The 17,062-nt window shown below is 40.9% G+C and overlaps 3 protein-coding genes across 5 annotated transcripts; 1 reads left to right on the top strand and 2 right to left on the bottom strand.

Annotated features, from left to right (window-relative positions):
• Positions 1 to 1,184: 1,184 nt before the first annotated feature.
• On the bottom strand, positions 1,185 to 4,540 carry LOC144044971 (GTPase IMAP family member 9). Of its 2 annotated transcripts, none has more exons than XM_077559716.1 (2): positions 4,393 to 4,540; positions 1,185 to 2,209 (listed from the first exon to the last, which is right to left on the bottom strand). In XM_077559716.1, the coding sequence occupies exon 2, from the start codon at positions 2,184 to 2,186 to the stop codon at positions 1,185 to 1,187; it is 1,002 nt and encodes a 333-aa protein (XP_077415842.1). In that variant the 5' UTR covers positions 2,187 to 2,209; positions 4,393 to 4,540. The 2 variants fall into 2 exon arrangements, with proteins under 2 accessions (XP_077415842.1, XP_077415841.1); XM_077559715.1 differs by lacking the exon at positions 4,393 to 4,540 and adding an exon at positions 2,569 to 2,690.
• rsad1 (radical S-adenosyl methionine domain containing 1) lies at positions 4,192 to 13,296 on the top strand. Of its 2 annotated transcripts, XM_077559712.1 has the most exons (10): positions 4,192 to 4,631; positions 5,026 to 5,159; positions 5,233 to 5,437; positions 6,039 to 6,404; positions 7,437 to 7,500; positions 7,564 to 7,711; positions 7,953 to 8,007; positions 9,559 to 9,662; positions 9,745 to 9,876; positions 13,150 to 13,296. In XM_077559712.1, exons 1-9 carry the CDS (start codon positions 4,473 to 4,475, stop codon positions 9,845 to 9,847), a joined length of 1,338 nt encoding a protein of 445 aa, XP_077415838.1. In that variant the 5' UTR covers positions 4,192 to 4,472; the 3' UTR covers positions 9,848 to 9,876; positions 13,150 to 13,296. The 2 variants fall into 2 exon arrangements, with proteins under 2 accessions (XP_077415838.1, XP_077415837.1); XM_077559711.1 differs by lacking the exon at positions 13,150 to 13,296 and having other exon boundaries at positions 9,745 to 10,774.
• rasd2a (RASD family member 2a) lies at positions 11,086 to 13,554 on the bottom strand. The gene is made up of 2 exons (XM_077559714.1): positions 12,996 to 13,554; positions 11,086 to 11,792 (listed from the first exon to the last, which is right to left on the bottom strand). The coding sequence occupies exons 1-2, from the start codon at positions 13,552 to 13,554 to the stop codon at positions 11,281 to 11,283; spliced, it is 1,071 nt and encodes a 356-aa protein (XP_077415840.1). The 3' UTR covers positions 11,086 to 11,280.
• Positions 13,555 to 17,062: the final 3,508 nt, after the last annotated feature.

The following is a 17,062-nucleotide window of genomic DNA, read 5'->3' as shown; positions in this document are numbered from 1 at the left end:
AAAGGTTTGACTCCCACCCCTCTCACAAAATCTGTCATTTAAATGCCTCACGTGTCAGAGCAGGAAGTGATTGATTCTAAATGAATGATGGGTAATTCAAAAGACAAGTATAGTGAAGTGAAGAAGGAGACTGACCTGTCCTGTCTAGAAGTCTGCACTTGTTTCTCCACAGGCTCAATGAAAACAAGGAAGTACAGCTCTAATGTTTTATCCCGTACAAAGATGTTGTGTAGTCAAACAACGACACTCCTGGCTAAAACAAACTCCACCCTAAATGTTATCTGAGCTCCTCTCGGGGCAAACACTACTGAAGGCGGAGCTAATGGTATGAGGTTTACTACAGATGCTGAAAAAGTGTTTCAAACCTCAAAAACAGAATTAAACATTTCTATTTGTTTTGATCTACACAAGCCACACAATACCAATGCTGAATCAAAGTACAAGTTTACAATGACAATAATGTTCAGAAATGTGCCTACCTAATATGAAATCTTGGTCTGTTTAGTAGTTATAATTCTGTATAAATGGCAATAAGAGGACACAGGTTAATGTATCTTCTGCCATCTAGTGAAAACAAAGATAATTGTTCTGCCTGTCACTATATGTCGATGGCAAAGATAGATGAACAAAGATACATTGTGTGTGTGTGTATATATATATATATAGAAGTGTGTATATGAGTGTGTGCAATGTACTTCTCTACACATGCATACTCCTGTGAAGACTTCTGGGAAGTCTTCTACTTATTGCTGCACTTCTTATTTATTTAATTTAAATTTTATCTCTTTCTATTCTGTTGTTTTCTCTTTACTGTAAACTGCAGCTGGACGGAGTCCAGGAAAAAGTTCCCCACGGGGAAAATAAAAGTATATCGTATCGTATCGTATCGTACATTATTTATAGCAAATAATAAATGTTCAAACCAGTTGAGTGAAATTAGATCATTTCTTCTGGTGCTTCATGCTGGCATTGACGCATTAGAGCACTTTGTTGTTGCGCCATGGAAAAGGTCCACGTCATGACGAGCGACGGCCCGTGGGATTGTATTTAGGCCTACTTGGCTCAAACATTACGTTACGTGTAGACTTGATTTTTCATGATTTCAAAGACCATTTTAAATACTTATAACATTGGCATTGCATTCCATTAGATTGTGCAGGGGACCCTAATGTCGTGGCCTGCTGTCAGGGCCGAGGCGTGGCAAAGAAGCGATTGATGAAGATGGAGTTGAAGTTGAGTCTGGCGGGAGGTGCTACTCTGTCCTCCATGTGCTTCGTGGCTACCTGAGCGGCGCCCCCTGCCGACGCGCCCATCGCCCCTCCGATGACGCCGTATAGCACCATCCCTCCCGGGCCCTCTATAGAGCCCACCAGCGCCCCCATGACGGCCCCCACCACTACACCTGAGCCCACCCCCCTTGCCAGGGATGTCCTTAGCCAGCCGTTGTCCACTTCTGCCTTGGCCCTAATCTCAGCGCTGACGCTAACCGTGTGGGCGTCTTTGCGCCGGTACAACTCATCCGACAGGTACTTCTTCTCCAGTTCGTTCCACGCCTTCTCATTATCTGCCGCCATCTTCTTCATGAGCCTCTTTTCCTCCTTCTTGACGCTGCGTTCAGCTTTTTGGAAGGTTGCACTGGAGAAGCAGGCGCCGCCCAGGGAGGCCACCATCCACTCGATCTTCTGCAGCAGATCCTGCTCACGGCTGCGGTCCCGCCAGTCCTTGCTAAAAATGTAAAAGCGGCCGCCGAAGTCCTCAATCAGATGCCTCAAAGGCCAGTCGGTGTTCTGCACTACGCCCTCCAAAGCTGCGTTGTCCGGGTTCCCATCATAGGCAAGCAGGACGAGGCAGTGTCTCAAACAGCGTCTTCCGAAACGTCTCATCATGAGCTGTGGGGTCCGGATGTCGTTGGGTGAGATTTTCTCCATGTCAAAGGCCACCAGGAAAGCATGGGGTCCAGGCACTGACAAGCACTTGGACCTCCTCAGCTCCATCTTCCTCTTGACGCGACATATGTCCTTATCGTAGAGGTTGGGGGCGCTAATCACAGCCACCCGTCGCCCCGCCAGCTCCCCCAAAATCTTTCGGCTGCCAGAGATGCTCGTGGTGTCTTTCGGGAACTCCTCCCTTCCCAGGATAGCATTGATCAACTGGAACTGAGATGGTCCGCTGCTGCCGACGACCATCAGCCTTAACTCCAAGGAGGTCCCTATGGAGAAAAGTGTCTGAATTCAACACTTGCTTATGCACATTTAGCATTAAACTCTTGTGTTTATATAGCTTCATCTTCAACAAAAGTTCTAAAAATCTGAAAGCAAAGAACCAAATGTTAACACGGTCTTATTGTTCATCGATCTAACGCAGGGCCAGGGCATCCTCAACCGTTTTTAATCTCTTGTTAGAAATTTGACTCGTCCATGGCATCCAAACGCACAAAATAAACCAAATATATTGCCAAAACAAAGACGTCTGCTGATGATCAAGAAATTAGCTTGATAGTATTTTACAGCGAATTGGCGACGCATTTAGGCTCCGCACGCTACCCTTGGGTACCTAACACAACCTTACCTTTCCTCCTCTTCTCCATTTGTGTTGTCAAGCTTCATGTAGCAGGCAACCACGAGAGCACACTCCAAATGTGTGTGTCTTTAACTCTCTCTCCACTGTCCAGCAACATAAATTGCTCTCCCTCTTTGTGGGTCTGGCCGATTAGGTAATTGGGTATCAGGTTTAATATCAAGTGGAAAATGTCCCCAGGGTGCACAGTACAGTCATCCCTGCACATATGTCAAATAATTTTCTTAATTATTATCCAAATGGTCTGTTTTGTATGAAATTCAACATTTAATCGTGTGATATAAAGATTACTGGCTCGTTGACAACTTTTGTTTGACCTCAGACTAACTGTAATTAGCGTATTTTCCCACCACTACTTTTACAGTAGATGCACAATTGGTTGATATCCATTCGCCAGACAGCTCGGGATAATCAATACTTCATTAAATTAAATTTGATTTGTCCCAGTGCAGCTCAAATGTGTATTCTAAATATAGAATGGTGTCCTCGTGTGGCGTTATAGTGACATTAATAGAAATGTCAAAAATACCATGTGAAAGTCCAGACTCTATTATACAATCTCATGTCAATAGGGCTTTTTAATTTGATTCTCCACCTTCCATTATGTAAGTGAAATATCTGTTTGGAGGGAAATTGCAATTATATAATAGTATCATCCAATTCATTAAGTAACGGTTCGTGCGAAGGCCCATTTGGAATCGGTGCCTGCTGGTAGCCTGCTGGTATTGTTATTCCTCTAATGAATGAACTTCTTTTTGACTTTCAATATGAAATTTGGTGGAAGTTGCCCGAAGTTGGCTGGGAATTTGGTCTTTGGGCCTTCAGTGGGGACTCGTCTGACTCAATCCACTGCTGAAACCCACCATTATCAAGTCACAATTAATTGCAAAACCATTCAATACTATACAAAAACGCAACAGGCAATTCCTCATCCATATTTTTGACAACAATGAAAAATACATCTGAATAAAATTCATCATAGGCTTACTCACCAGAGATGCTGTTAAGGTATTAATGTCTGCTCTATGCTGATCACTTTTTGCTACAGTTGAAGATGGTAGTAAAAAGTTTTGCTTTGGCTATCAAATCAGACTAGAGGACGGAAAGACATTGCTGTCACCAAGAGCCAGTATATGACCCTGTCAGGGTGGATCTGAAATTTGATTGGTTAAAGAAACAATGAAAGCAGTGGACAGATTAGTTCACACATAGCTGCGAAGAAAGAAAGAAAGAAAGAAAGAAAGAAAGAAAGAAAGAAAGAAAGAAAGAAAGAAAGAAAGAAAGAAAGAAAGAAAGAAAGAAAGAAAGAAAGAAAGAAAGAAAGAAAGAAAGAAAGCGAAAACAAATCCAACATCCACAGAAGGTACATAATCCAGAATGCTGCCCTTCCTTATTCTGTGGCAAATTCCAGAGTCTTGGAATAAAGTTGGAAAATAATATTGATCGTAATTACAACATTATTAAATTTATAGCACATATTGCTTATAGTGGCCGAATAAGACGTTAAATTCACTTTACCGGGAGTTTTTTTTTAACACCTGTAAGCGGAACTTTTATTCTGTTTGTAAAGTTCCTGTTCCCAGTCGAACACTTTATGTCATTACACAAGCTTGATAGGACAGTGCAAATGTCGCTTAGTTTGGAGCGTAAAATTGCCCATTTAAAAATAAGTAAAAATAAGTTTACTGTATATTTAACTTATAGTGGTGACATTTAAGTGGCATTTTGAGGACGCAGCACGATTAGTAAATGAAGCATAGCGGCGAAGCAGTTTCGCATGCGACCATATTGTGGTTCCGAGTGCGTTACATGTACCTTTTCAGTGGCAGATTTCAAGTTTGAAGGTCTACACACTAGTGACTGTGACTTGTGCTGTCAAATAAACTCACAAAAAAATGATCAAGCACACGTTGAAAACAGCGGGACGTATACTGGTAACAGGCACCGGCCGAAACTGCTTCTCTGGGCTTAGCAGCGGACCAGTTTTAACTGAGGACGGATCCGAATCAGCTCAACATGAGAGCTTGACTAAAAAGGCGTCTCTCTACATACACGTAAGATAACTTAGTAAAATAGTTAAGGAGTTCTTCTAACACTGTCCTGTTAGAAAATAATTGTACAAAAACCTGACTGAATGAAAAATTGATACAATAAGAAGAGCATTGGATATTAAATACAAGTGATAATCATGAATCAGTTTTGGGGAGTTTACATTATTTTACTAAGTTCTTAAAGGAATATAGCTTTGCCTAAATTAAGTTACTCAACTAGCTTCAGCAGAGTTGCTTGGCCAAGCCAGATGGTACCAAAGTTGTTATTATTGCTGTGGCCTGTGCACTTTGATCTACTTTGTCCAGCCTAAACAGCCTACATTACCGTATATTAGTGTCTCTCTTCATTCACATAAGTTCATTTGTGATTAAGTCATGTTCCTCTTCTTTGTCATAGTGGCCCTACTGCCTCAAACGGTGCTCTTACTGCAATTTTAATAAGTACATCCCCAAAGGTGACAACAACCACATAGTGAGCCAGTGTCTTCAGCAGGAAGTGGAGACACTGCTGCAGCTTAGTGAGGTGTCCTGGTAGGGTCATTTCTCACAGCATACATATACACAACACTTGCTTTCTCCCATGTCACCTTCTTTGTCCTTGCAGCATCACTTCTGTGTTTTTTGGTGGTGGAACTCCAAGCCTAGCCCACCCCTCCACTGTCTCAGATATCTTGGAAGCAGTCGTCAGGCAAACGAGTCTGGCAGACCAGGCCGAAGTCTCACTTGAAGTCAATCCCACTGCAGAGGGAAGGACAAAATTGAAGGATTTTAGCCAAGCTGGGGTCAACCGTTTCTCCATAGGGGTCCAGGTATGTTGTTGCTTCAATACTTGATAAAGTGTTGCCTAAGATACTAGTAATTCGCCACCTATTAATAGACTTTCCTTAATCTTTTCTCTCTCTGTTATTCACTGTGTGAAACATTTGCTGAAACACCCTGATATGCTATAAAATGGTGCCAAATGCCTGGGTGTACCATTTTATGGTATTTTGGTGCCAAGGAATTTACAATGGGTTTAAGTGAGTTAAGGCCGTTCACAGTTCCAAAAGTTGTGCTTCGTCACAGTCTTGAGGCATATTATTGTAAAACTTTTTGGGGGCGTCAATAGCTTGTGTATTTCCATGTCAAGTCTTGGTGAAGTTTACTGAAAGAATTAATTTACTCAGAATTTTACTTACTCTGTATGCAACCTGGGTCGGTTTATTTGAATGCAAGCTCTTATTCTGTTGTATGAAGTGCACCTTCTGCCATCATGGAAGAGCATTTAATTGTTCTGCCTCTGTCGATTTGTGAATAAATATTTTTTTTGGACTAAGTTAATTTAAATGTGATCATTTTCAGCACTGTTGTTTGTTGTTTACAAAATTCATTCAGTTGCACACATTGTGAACATGACAATTCTCTGTCCAGTCTCTCCTGGATGATGATTTAACAAGGCTGGGCCGAGACCACAGCGCTATTCAGGCCCTGCAAACCATTGAGGAGGCTTGCAAATTGTGCCCTGGGAAGGTTTCTGTAGACATCATGTTCGGGCGGCCCGGGCAAAGTGTGGCATCATGGGAGGCGGAGTTGTCGGACCTGTTGCGGGCCTGCGACGACCACGTTTCCTTGTACCAACTAACACCCGAGCGAGGCACCTTGCTGTTTAAGCAGATACAAGGCGTTGAGGTGGTGCTGCCCGGCGACCACGAGACGGCAGATATGTACGAGAGCGCCAGGAGGACGCTGCGTCGGCACGGATTTGAACAGTATGAAGTGTCAAACTTTGCCAGAAACGTGAGTTGATTACATAATAATAAGCTGTGAATAGCAAAAAAAAAAAAAGACAAATAATTGACACCCCTGAGAAAAAGATTTTGAATTGCCAGTAGATATCACAAGATGGTGCCAAAGCATTATTTTTATTCTAAACAGTGTTTTGGCCTGTCTAATAGATGCTCCACCCTTCACTTCAGCATAGTTTGTTGGCAGTGGCACCAAATGCCACAAATTGGCACCAAATGCCACAAATTGGCACCCAAGCATTACTTTTCTATCAAACTGGGCTTTGGCACCATCTTGTAGCATCTTGGGGCTTCTCAGATAGAGCATAAAAACAGCCTGGTGAGTTTAAATGGGAAAATTAAAATATATAAGAAATTTTTCCACAATTGACATTTCTCAGGTCTTTAAATAACACATCTGTGGCATGCGTTCATCAAAATACCCCAAGCATCAAGAATCATAGCACACATTTCTTGTCTCACTGAACAGCCTGTCTCATGTAAGTGACACAGCTCTTACCATGCCCCATGTACTGCTTGAACAATGGTGAGTCTGGGTTGTGTTACCATGACAACCAACAAGCATGAGGCTTGCAGCTAGGGGGGGAGGCAAGCACCTGTAAAGACAATAAAAGCATTTTCCCTCATGGAGGCAGCATTTCATACACTTCATTGTGTATATGTGGTGAATGGATACATCAACAAGCATAAAGGCCGTTTCGACTTCATGATAGTGACTGCTTGACAGTACAGATTGGCTTGAACGTGGCTGTGAATCTTTGCCCAGCTGAAGTAGTTTACACTGAATCAACACAGTTCTCACTTGAACTAAGTATAAATTCAGCCAATATTGCGCCTGTTCCTTTTTTTTTTTTTGGCCAGTCCAACTCAAGCTGTTGACTGTTCACTCACTTCGCCATACCCCTTAAAAGCACACATATTACTCTTTATTAAAAATTAAAAATTAATTTACCAGCTTAGTCACGTCATAAATTAAATTTGGGGAAAGCAATACTAAGAACACTTTCTAAACATTTCTCTGCAGAGTGCAGTGAGTCATCACAACATGAGCTACTGGAAGGGAAGGCAATACATCGGTGTTGGTCCAGGTAACCTTCTAGTCAAAGCTGTGATCTTTGAAGGCATTGCTGACAAATTATTTTCCATAACAGGAGCACACGGGCGCTTCGTTCCTCTTGGGGAGGGAGGCACGCACAGAGAGGCCCGCACCCAGACACTGGAACCCGATGTGTGGATCCGCGAAGTCCAGCAGCGCGGTCACGGGACTCGCAGGAGAATTCAACTGAGACATCTTGAACTGTGAGCTCCTGCGCATACACCCAGAGACATGTTGTGTGACACGTGAGGTATTGTGAATTGTAGCAGACAGCATGCGTGCATCACCAGCTGACAAACATCTACAAACATCTTTGAGGTCGCGCCGCATATGCGTGTCCTTTCACTCATGCTGTCCATGTGAAAGAATGTATCAGCACATTGACAGGCACTGTCATGTTCCTGTTATTTCTGAAATATAGTTACTATTCGCTCTCTTTGGCAGATTGGAGGAGGTGTTGGTGATGGGATTAAGAATGACAGAAGGCATCACGCACAAGGTAATGCAGTAAAACCATCATACACCATACCATAGAGTCCATTACAAAGGGTCCGCGGTTTACACAGTTTGAACCCTAGTGTAAAAATACGTCGTCACACTCAGTTACTGCTGTACTTACAGTGGAAGTCAACCTTAAACATTTTTGGAGAATAATATGCTATATGTGACCTCACTAGTCTAAACATGACATTCTGTTTAATATAAAATTTTGGGAGTATGAGTTATGAAACAAAATCCAGCCATTTTTATCCATCTCAGGGGGCGGCCATTTTTCCACTTGCTGTCGACTGAAGATGACATCAATGTTGCTCAGCCAACGACCAATCACAGCTCACCTGTTTTCTGAAGCTGCGGTGTGATTGGTTGTTACCCGTGACCTGAGCAACATTGATGTCATCTTCAGTCGACAGCAAGTGGAAAAATGGCCGCCCCATGAGATGGATAAAAACAGCTGGATTGTGCTGCTTAAAGGCATACTTGACTCATTGAGCTATTTTCAGCAGTAAAAAGTTAATATTTTGTCCAGAATGAATGTAATAACTTCATTTTTCATGAACAATTTATACCTGTTTCAGTCTGCTGACCAAACCCAGAAAACAGGTGAGCCATAATTGGTCGTTACCTACTTCCTCAGCACAGATGATGTCGTCTTCAGTCGACAGCAAGTGGAAAAATGAGTTTTTAAAGGTATTAATTGTAGAAAAATAATGAAATTATCAAATTAATTCTGGACAAAATATTAACTTTTTACTGCTGAAAATGACTAATTGAGTATCCCTTTAACTCATATTCCACCAACGCAGTGGTTCTCAACCGCAGTCCTCGAGTACCCCTATCCAGCCTGTTTTCCATGCCTCCAACAGCCAACACAGGTGTTTCAAAAGATCAGCTAATCAGATTTACGACGGTACCAACATATTAGTTTGTGTTAAGAATGATATAAGCAGTGTTCATGAAGGCTCTATACTAATTGTACATATTTTTACATTGCACTTTACAATTATTTCCTATGACAGTAAACTGCTAACAAATAAGAGGTCTTATGTTCAAATATAACTTGACCTGTTAACCTGTTTTTGATTGAAATAGCTTTTGATTTCAACAAATACAAACTCTTGGTGCTGCAAATTCAACAAATGACTATATTCTGTTGTTTACAACCTATAAAATGTTTTGAAACACTGTTGAACAATGAGCATAATTATTTGGAACAGTGACTTTGAAGAAACACTTCATTATTTATTTATTTTTTTTTTAACTACCATTATCATTGGGACTGATGACTTAAATTATGATGAGATTTATTTATTTTTTAAATCTAAGAAAAACATCATTAGCATAATAATTTGAATTGTGTTTGATTTTAGTAGGAAAACTAGATGAGATAGTTCTGTGGGAACGCAGCTTACGACATACATTGTCCCAAACTGAGGCAAGCAAAACATGAAGTCCATAAGGTCATCTGTGGTGTAAAGGCCACATTACCCAATACTTTGATTCATAAACGGAATGAGCAGTTTGTAATTGTACGTTTTGTGGCATTCAACAGCACTGGCAGCTGTTCAGTCCAAAGCTGACCCTCTGGGACATCTTTGGCTCTTCCACTGACGTCCAAGAATTCCTCCACTGTGGCCTGCTGACCCTCGATGACGGGTGACAACTCTCGAGATTAAATTGTTTTGTTTCCGTGCCAGAATCACGTCATGTTTGTTTTTGTTTTTCTTCTCTTCTTTAGAGGACTGCGCTGCTCCTGGGATGGTCTGGCATTACTGGACAGCATGCTACCACCATTGCTACTGGAACTGGAAAGACAACTCAATCTGAGGGCGCCAAGATGACCAGTGATAGTCTCTCTCAACTCATGATGGTAGCGTCAAAATTTCAGAAATCTATTCATTTTAGTCACCAGTGTCATCATACAATTACAGTGTGAGCATCAAAATGCCGTCATAACTTACTGGCATTTTACGCATACATTTTATGGACAACGGATCATTCTCATTTGTGTTATCAGAAATGCTTCAAGAAAGTCCATTTCAAACATTATAGTGTGTGTTTGTTTATGTTCCAGAAGCCACCTTGGCCTGCATACTGATGATCTCATTATTTCTCCCCCATAGAAAATGTAAAAACACTTAATAAGAATCTTCAGAGTGAATTAATGTAGCTGCAGTGTTGTCACGTTTAATCTGCCTAAGCTGACAGCCTGCTCACAAAAACATATGGGTCTCAATTTGAATAATTACATTAGAATTTCAAAGAATAACTGCAACAAACCACGAGTGGTGAACTTATTATAAACATTTAGATTTAATGAGAACATTTACTAGCAGCATCCTATTTTACTAATGAGTGGTTGTCTCTCTTGTGATGTACAATAGGACCATGATACTGAATTAATTTTTCTGCCATTATACCCATACAATATCCCCCTTTATTTATACTGGAGCACTTTATTGTCCCTTCTATTGATGTCATCAACAGTATAAAATTCTTCCTCCAGTAAAATATGAAAGCTCACTATTATGAATTATTTCTCATTAATATTTTTATTATGGTGGGCATTTGCAGTATTATACAGGTTATATACAGTATACGTGTGCATGTGTATAATACACATATACTGTATGTATCATGTATATGTACATGTTTGTATGAGCTTGATCTTTTGTGTTATTACTTGTGTTCCTAATAAAGTGGCTGGTGAGTGTGGACCGGTGGCACTGAGTCACATGGTCACACATCCTCCACGCCACTCATCCTTTGCATGCGTAGGTGCCGTTGAGCATACTCACATCGCATCTGACAATACGAGGTCCTTTTATCTGAGTCAGCCCCCCCCCCTCCCCCAAACACACAAATACACACACTTGGTGAGCTGTTTTTGCATCACTGCCTGGAAACAGCTGACTCCTTACTTGCTCTGGAGCTTTATATGGAATCAACATCATACATGTAGTCAAGAAAGTTTTATGATAACATGTAACATTTGTTTTAACTAATTATCTTAGTACTATGAAAGAAAAACATAAAAAGGAGGAGTCTGTTATGGTTTCTTTTTCTTTCTTGTTTTTATTTTCAATGTGTTTAAAGAATCATTTACATTCATGTCAGGTAGATGGGTAGTGTTTTCTACTGATAAAGAACCATAGTATATACAAAATGTAGGAATGCACCGGTCCAGCCAAGTGCTATACAGAGTATAACTCCTTACATAATACAACATTGCAGCGTACTACTGCAATTGGTTTGTGTGGAGAGGGTTCGCAATTCATTGAATTGGACACCTCTCGGGTTTGTTGGCTTTGGCGCTTGATCCAAGCACCAGCTGCAGGTCGCTGCCGAAGCTGGGCCGTCGCGCCAAGGTGTCCACGGCGGCGCAGGGCGCGGCCTCCCCCAGCGTGCAGCTCCGTCCGCGGCTGCGCTGGCACAGCGACCGATAGGTCACCATGGAGACGAGCTGATGCTGCGACGGCGTGGTCTCGTAGGGCAGGCCGCCCATGGCCGCCAGCTCTCCGAACACGGCCTCCAGCGCTGTGCCAAGCTTGGCGGAAGTTTCGAAGAAAGCCACGTCCCGGGCCAAGGCCTTGGTGACGTCGGACCGACTGACGACTCTGTGAGCGTCCAAGTCCACTTTGTTGCCGCAAACTACCACCGAAAGTCTTGCCGGACGTTTAGACTTGACCAACTTTGTCTTTGCGACTCTGATCTCACTGAGCAGTTCGCAAACTTCACTGAAGGACTCGATGTTGTCCAAACTGAAGACGAGCAGGAAGATGTCTCCTGCACACAAGAAAAATAAAGAGCCAAATTCACCAACAAGCTTCAGTTGAGCAAACAGTGAAGAATCATAAATAAATCATAAATAGGTCTTAAGATGTATATTGCTACTTCTGGTTTTAATTCACTGTCAAACTAAACACAAAACAGTGAATTACATGTTGTGGTTTCAAAACAAACCACACACCTTTGCCTTAGGAAAATCTGCTGCTATGTTATAAAACCCACAACAGCATTACAGTGTGGACCCTTACTTTTTTTTGGAACCTATCCCTTGTCGTTCGCAGGAAAACCCTGCCTATTTGTTTTTGTTTTTGTTTTATTTATATATATATATATATATATATATATATATATATATATATATATATATATATATATGTACATGTTTTGTTTTTGTTTTTTAATTATCTCATTAATGGAAATCCCTGTGTAGTGTTGTTTTTTTTCTAAGTTAGACTTTTTTATGGCCATATTCAGCCTACAGGATATTTGTAAGCATTTGAAATGTTATGTCCCTTTTCCCAAGTGTCTTTGAATCACACTGCGTTCAGTAGTGCAAATGCTCGACTTACGTTCAGTAGTGCAAATGCTCGACTTAAGATACAGATAATGAAAAATCTAAAATGTAAAAAATTATTAATTGATTACATTTATTCTTTTCACATATATTAATATAAAAGCAAGTGATGATTATGTTGTTGTTGTTTTAAATCACAGAAGCATAAGTGTAAACACACATATGAATACAAAATGAAATTAGGGATGCAATGATTAATCAACAACTAATTCCATTCATCCATTATCAGAACCGCTTATCTATACTTATTTTGATAATTGATGAATCATTTGGAGAACTTGTTTAATTTAAAATTGTCCAAATCCTCTGAATTTCAGCCTCTCAACAGTAAATATACTTCAGATTTCTGTAGTCCTCTATGATAGCAGACTTATTGACTCCGTGTTGAATCAAAATAATACATTTGAAAACATCTACTTTTACTTTTGAAAGCAAAGAATAACATATTTCCGTTTGATAATAATAATAGTAATAATAATTAATAATCCAAAACAATTAGGGATTTAATTGATAGTGTTATACAGTATCAGAACATGACCTTTACAGTAAGAATAACAATGTTAGTATTTAAAGGACTTCTCATTTTAATAATACTAAACAATAGGATTGCTGGAATTCATGCTCACCCGTCAGTATGGAAAGCCTCCGTTTTGCCGGGAAGTTTCTTTCCCTGGCGGCGTCTAGAAGGTCCACCTGGTACGCCTCGGCTCCCACGTGAAACAGCTTCCTGTGAAAGTCCTCCGCAGTGACTTTGTACGTCTCTTGGAATTCTTCCCCCAGGAAACGCTTGACCAAGTTTGTCTTGCCCACTCCGGGTGCGCCCAGCACCACAATTCTGAGACAGTTTCTGGGCTTGATGGCACACGGCGCATGGGCGCATCTTTGGACCTCGCCGGAGACGCAAACCTCCTCCTGTGTTCCTCTCTTGTCCTGCTGCCTCCATCGCCCTTTGACGGTTTCCAGGAGACCCATGCCCGTCTTTGATAGGTTGGACACCTTTGGGTGCTTCTGCTGGACCACCGGACTGAGGGCTGGGTGTGGCTGGTGAGGCTGCCCGCCGACGGGGTTGAACATTTCCAGGATGCCATCAATGGGAAGTTGGAACCTCTCGGTGGTATTCATCTCTGCGTCAGTTCGGTCGTCATCGATATCAGATCTCTGAGCCCGGCTTGCTCGTCTGGCCATGTGCGCGCCGAGCAGAGCCCGGCGTGGATTTTTTATACACCCACGCTGAGCGTGCAGTCTGCGTCATCCGCTTGCATCCAGGGAACATGTTCCTTTTTTAGAAGCAACCCCCTCCCTCCTCCAATTAGATTTGAGTCAGGTCACCCAATGTATCGCAGCCTGACTTGTTTGCGCCTCAGTTTGTCATCTGCACCCTAAAAGTGTGTACTGTGTAGTTGTGGATCGAATAGACTGGGGTAATTGCCAGCATCCTTGTCGTCACTGTTACGGGAAGGATGAGACTCCTGAGCAACATACTCTAGTTTTCTCTCTCGCTCTCTGCCTTGACGCTTGGATTTTTATGTTGCTTTGGGGTATTTGTGTTATTCTGTGTATTTAATGGCATCCAATACAGACGCAATCAGTTGATAATTAATGACCTACAAGATGTTTTGAGAAACAAATTTTCCATAGGAAATAATGTGAAGTGTAATTATTAGCTCCAACTCGCCAAAAAACCTTTACTATCTTCACGGGCTATGTTTATTCTCCTGTAATGTTTATTCACTACACCAAAAATGTGTGTGGGTCAGTATGACACACTGTATGTTTAGTCATCATGAAAATGTAAATTAATAATTAAACTATTGTGTAAAGAACAAAATCCAAATGTTTTGTCATTTTTTGAAAACAGTGGTAGCTTGACTTGCAGGTTTCACATTAAAATACCATTAATCTGTTCCAGCCCCGTAAAAAAACTAATAAAAATATTTAATAAGAAAAAATACCAATCTATTGTATTTTGCTTTCTAAAAATATACAATACTACAGTATAAGGACAAATTCGTGCATCATGATTTCATGCGTTAATTGAAGTGGCAGTATAGAAAGAACACAGAGAAACTGTACAACACACATTTGATAACAGAGAAAGACATTACAACTGAGCTCCAGAGGATAAAGAATATATGCCTTTGACTATAGACCCCTTTCCCATTTGTAGACAAAGATGACATAATCAGGATGCACGCGCATTATTGGAACAGAAAGGTCGCCAAGGTTCGTTAACATGTACACAAGCCAACTAACTATAAAGGATTGTGAAAATGACTTTAAAAAGATAACAGTGTCAGATGGAAAGCAACTTTATAATCCTTATGGGATTACAGAGTGGGAGAAAGATGTCCAATGGCCAGATATGCAACTTTATTTAGTGGAGAAACCGAGCCTACAAGTATTTGGTTGCTTACAAATATGTAATTTGTGGCCATGTACAGACCATACAACATCGTGATTTTGAGTCAAAGTTTTGTATTTTACGCCAGAAATTTTTGCCAAGAAGAAGGGCACAAAACTGAAATTTACGATGTTCGTCTATAGAACGGAGAACTACATCCTCACAGCTAACTCTACTTGCATGGCAAGGTGAGTAACATAGTCTGCTAGTTTGTTTAGTTGCTTGTTAAAGGGAAGTGAGAATAGCGTCAAATTGTTGTGACAACAATCTCAGTTGGGCCGCATTGTAAGGCTACAGAAATACCTGATGAATGCTAACTAGATCATTTCAACACGTGGAGGTTAAGTTTAACCAAATGGCCATGATTACTTAGCAGATATGAAATGAGCCAATGAGCGGGCATTCCTGATTAATGTCCTCGCTCCAGTCTGCGTTTAATAGCTTGCAGCCACAGGCACCAGTACTTTTTAAATGACCAGTTTCCTCTTGAAATGGAGAAAAATGAACTTGGTCTGTTCTACACTTCGCTTCACTTTCCTAAGGCCAAGTTATGTGGTTTCTTTTAAATGCATAACACGTAATTCTCTCTATGCTTAATTTGACAGTAAGTTAAACACATGCTCACTTGTGGATGCAGCACTTCATACACTACTGCACTGTGTATATGTATATAAGATCACCTCCCTTAGAGCTCATTAACCTTACAAAGCAATCAAGTACAACATGCGCCGCTTTTAAGTTTGCCATCTGTGGTACAAACAAATTAAAGGAAGAGAAAAACATACTCACTGGCTGAAGTCAGTTAAACTCAGAAAACGACTAAAAATATTAGAAACACCTCTAAATTTGATTCAGTGCAGTTCTACTCCATGAAACAGTTGTATTTGTACCTAATGTCATGGCGTGAAACCCCCACCCCCAATTTGTTCCCCTCCAGCGTCACGAATTGCAGAAAAACAGCTCACTCACTGCACTATGATTCACCGAACGCAATGAGTTTTCTCAGTAAGGTTTTTTTTTTCCATCCAGCGCCACAGTGGAGCCATTATTTATTCATGACGCCATTGTAGCATTGTGTTTGTTTCTATTCTAATTCACAAGAATGTCTTCGAAAAGAGATCATTAGGAAAGACTGCGGGCAATTGGAAAAATTCCATTTAGTCTCCCTAAGGTGCAACTGCTGCACATACTGTAGTTTAGCAACAAATGACGGTCAAAGCATTGGAAACGACTCTCGGGCTACTCTCTTGCTAAATCTTTCAAAACGTTTTCCGCAGTTTATTGACTGAGATTGCTCAAGTGACCGCACCCTCTTATAAATAGAGGTGTAGCCGTGTTCGGAATTAACCAATCAAATTCACACTCATGTTAAATAAGTCAGCATACAGCCTGCCACATTCAAAAGTGCCTCTGATCAAACCCAAATAATGTTCATTTGTTCTAGTAGCCTAGTAGACTCTTTTTTTTTTTTTGCTTACTCTATTTTGACTTTGTTACTTACTGTTACTTAGCTACAAAACCAGTGTTCAGACTTAATCAATCACATTCAAATTTCTGTTAAATGGCAGTCAGTACACACGTGCCACCATTAATAGTGCCTATGACTGATCTAAAATAAAGTTCAGATGGTCTAGTAGGCTTTCGCTAACATTTTCCCACATGTGAGGACAAGCGCAATAGAAAATTGATTTTTTGTTCAATTGCGGTTATGTAAAAATCTACCTAGCGCGTCACAACTCAGGACTAACGGCTTGAAGTGCGTGGTACGTGGCCCAGAATAAATATAGAAGCTGTGTTGCGATGTGTCATGTGTTTATACAATTGCTGGTCGTTTCAATGAAGTAATACAGTCACAATGTAAAATAATCGCAGTGGATCTGCTGTATTTAAGCAGCTCGTAAAGTCATGTCAGAACTAGCAGGCCCGGAGCCAGATGGAATGTGGCCATCGCTGATGTTCATACTTCCAAGTCATCGTGAGATTTTTATTATTGGAGCAAGTCATCAGTGTTACACAAGAAGTACAGTCATACTGAGTATTGTAGTCTGAGTCTGAGCACAGGTGCTTGTTCTCTTAATGGTTTTATTTTGCTAGATTGCTACTTCCTGTTTTTGCTCTCATCACTGTTAGCTTGTGAGTACTCTTGCTGGTACATGTAGGAATGTCAGCACACTAAAAATATAGAAAATGAATGAAGACTTTTTTTGTGAATGTTGATTCAATCAATATCATTTGATTATTACATTAAATTGATATGGAACACAATTCAGGTTCACATTTAGGTGTAGCAAC

This window comes from Vanacampus margaritifer, chromosome 2 (genome assembly GCF_051991255.1).
Source record: "Vanacampus margaritifer isolate UIUO_Vmar chromosome 2, RoL_Vmar_1.0, whole genome shotgun sequence".
In the NCBI taxonomy this organism is placed as follows: Eukaryota; Metazoa; Chordata; class Actinopteri; order Syngnathiformes; family Syngnathidae; genus Vanacampus; species Vanacampus margaritifer.
This window is presented reverse-complemented; position numbering and strand designations above follow the sequence as displayed.

Excerpts from the sequence above, each read along its gene's own strand:
- rsad1 (XM_077559712.1), top strand. The coding sequence starts at position 4,473 with ATGATCAAGCACACGTTGAAAACAGCGGGACGTATACTGGTAACAGGC. Across the intron at positions 5,160-5,232 it reads CAGCTTAGTGAGGTGTCCTG|CATCACTTCTGTGTTTTTTG; the intron begins GTAGGGTCATTT and ends TTGTCCTTGCAG. Across the intron at positions 8,008-9,558 it reads CAGAAGGCATCACGCACAAG|CACTGGCAGCTGTTCAGTCC; the intron begins GTAATGCAGTAA and ends GGCATTCAACAG.
- rasd2a (XM_077559714.1), bottom strand. The coding sequence starts at position 13,554 with ATGGCCAGACGAGCAAGCCGGGCTCAGAGATCTGATATCGATGACGAC. Across the intron at positions 11,793-12,995 it reads GAGGCTTTCCATACTGACGG|GAGACATCTTCCTGCTCGTC; the intron begins GTGAGCATGAAT and ends TCTTGTGTGCAG.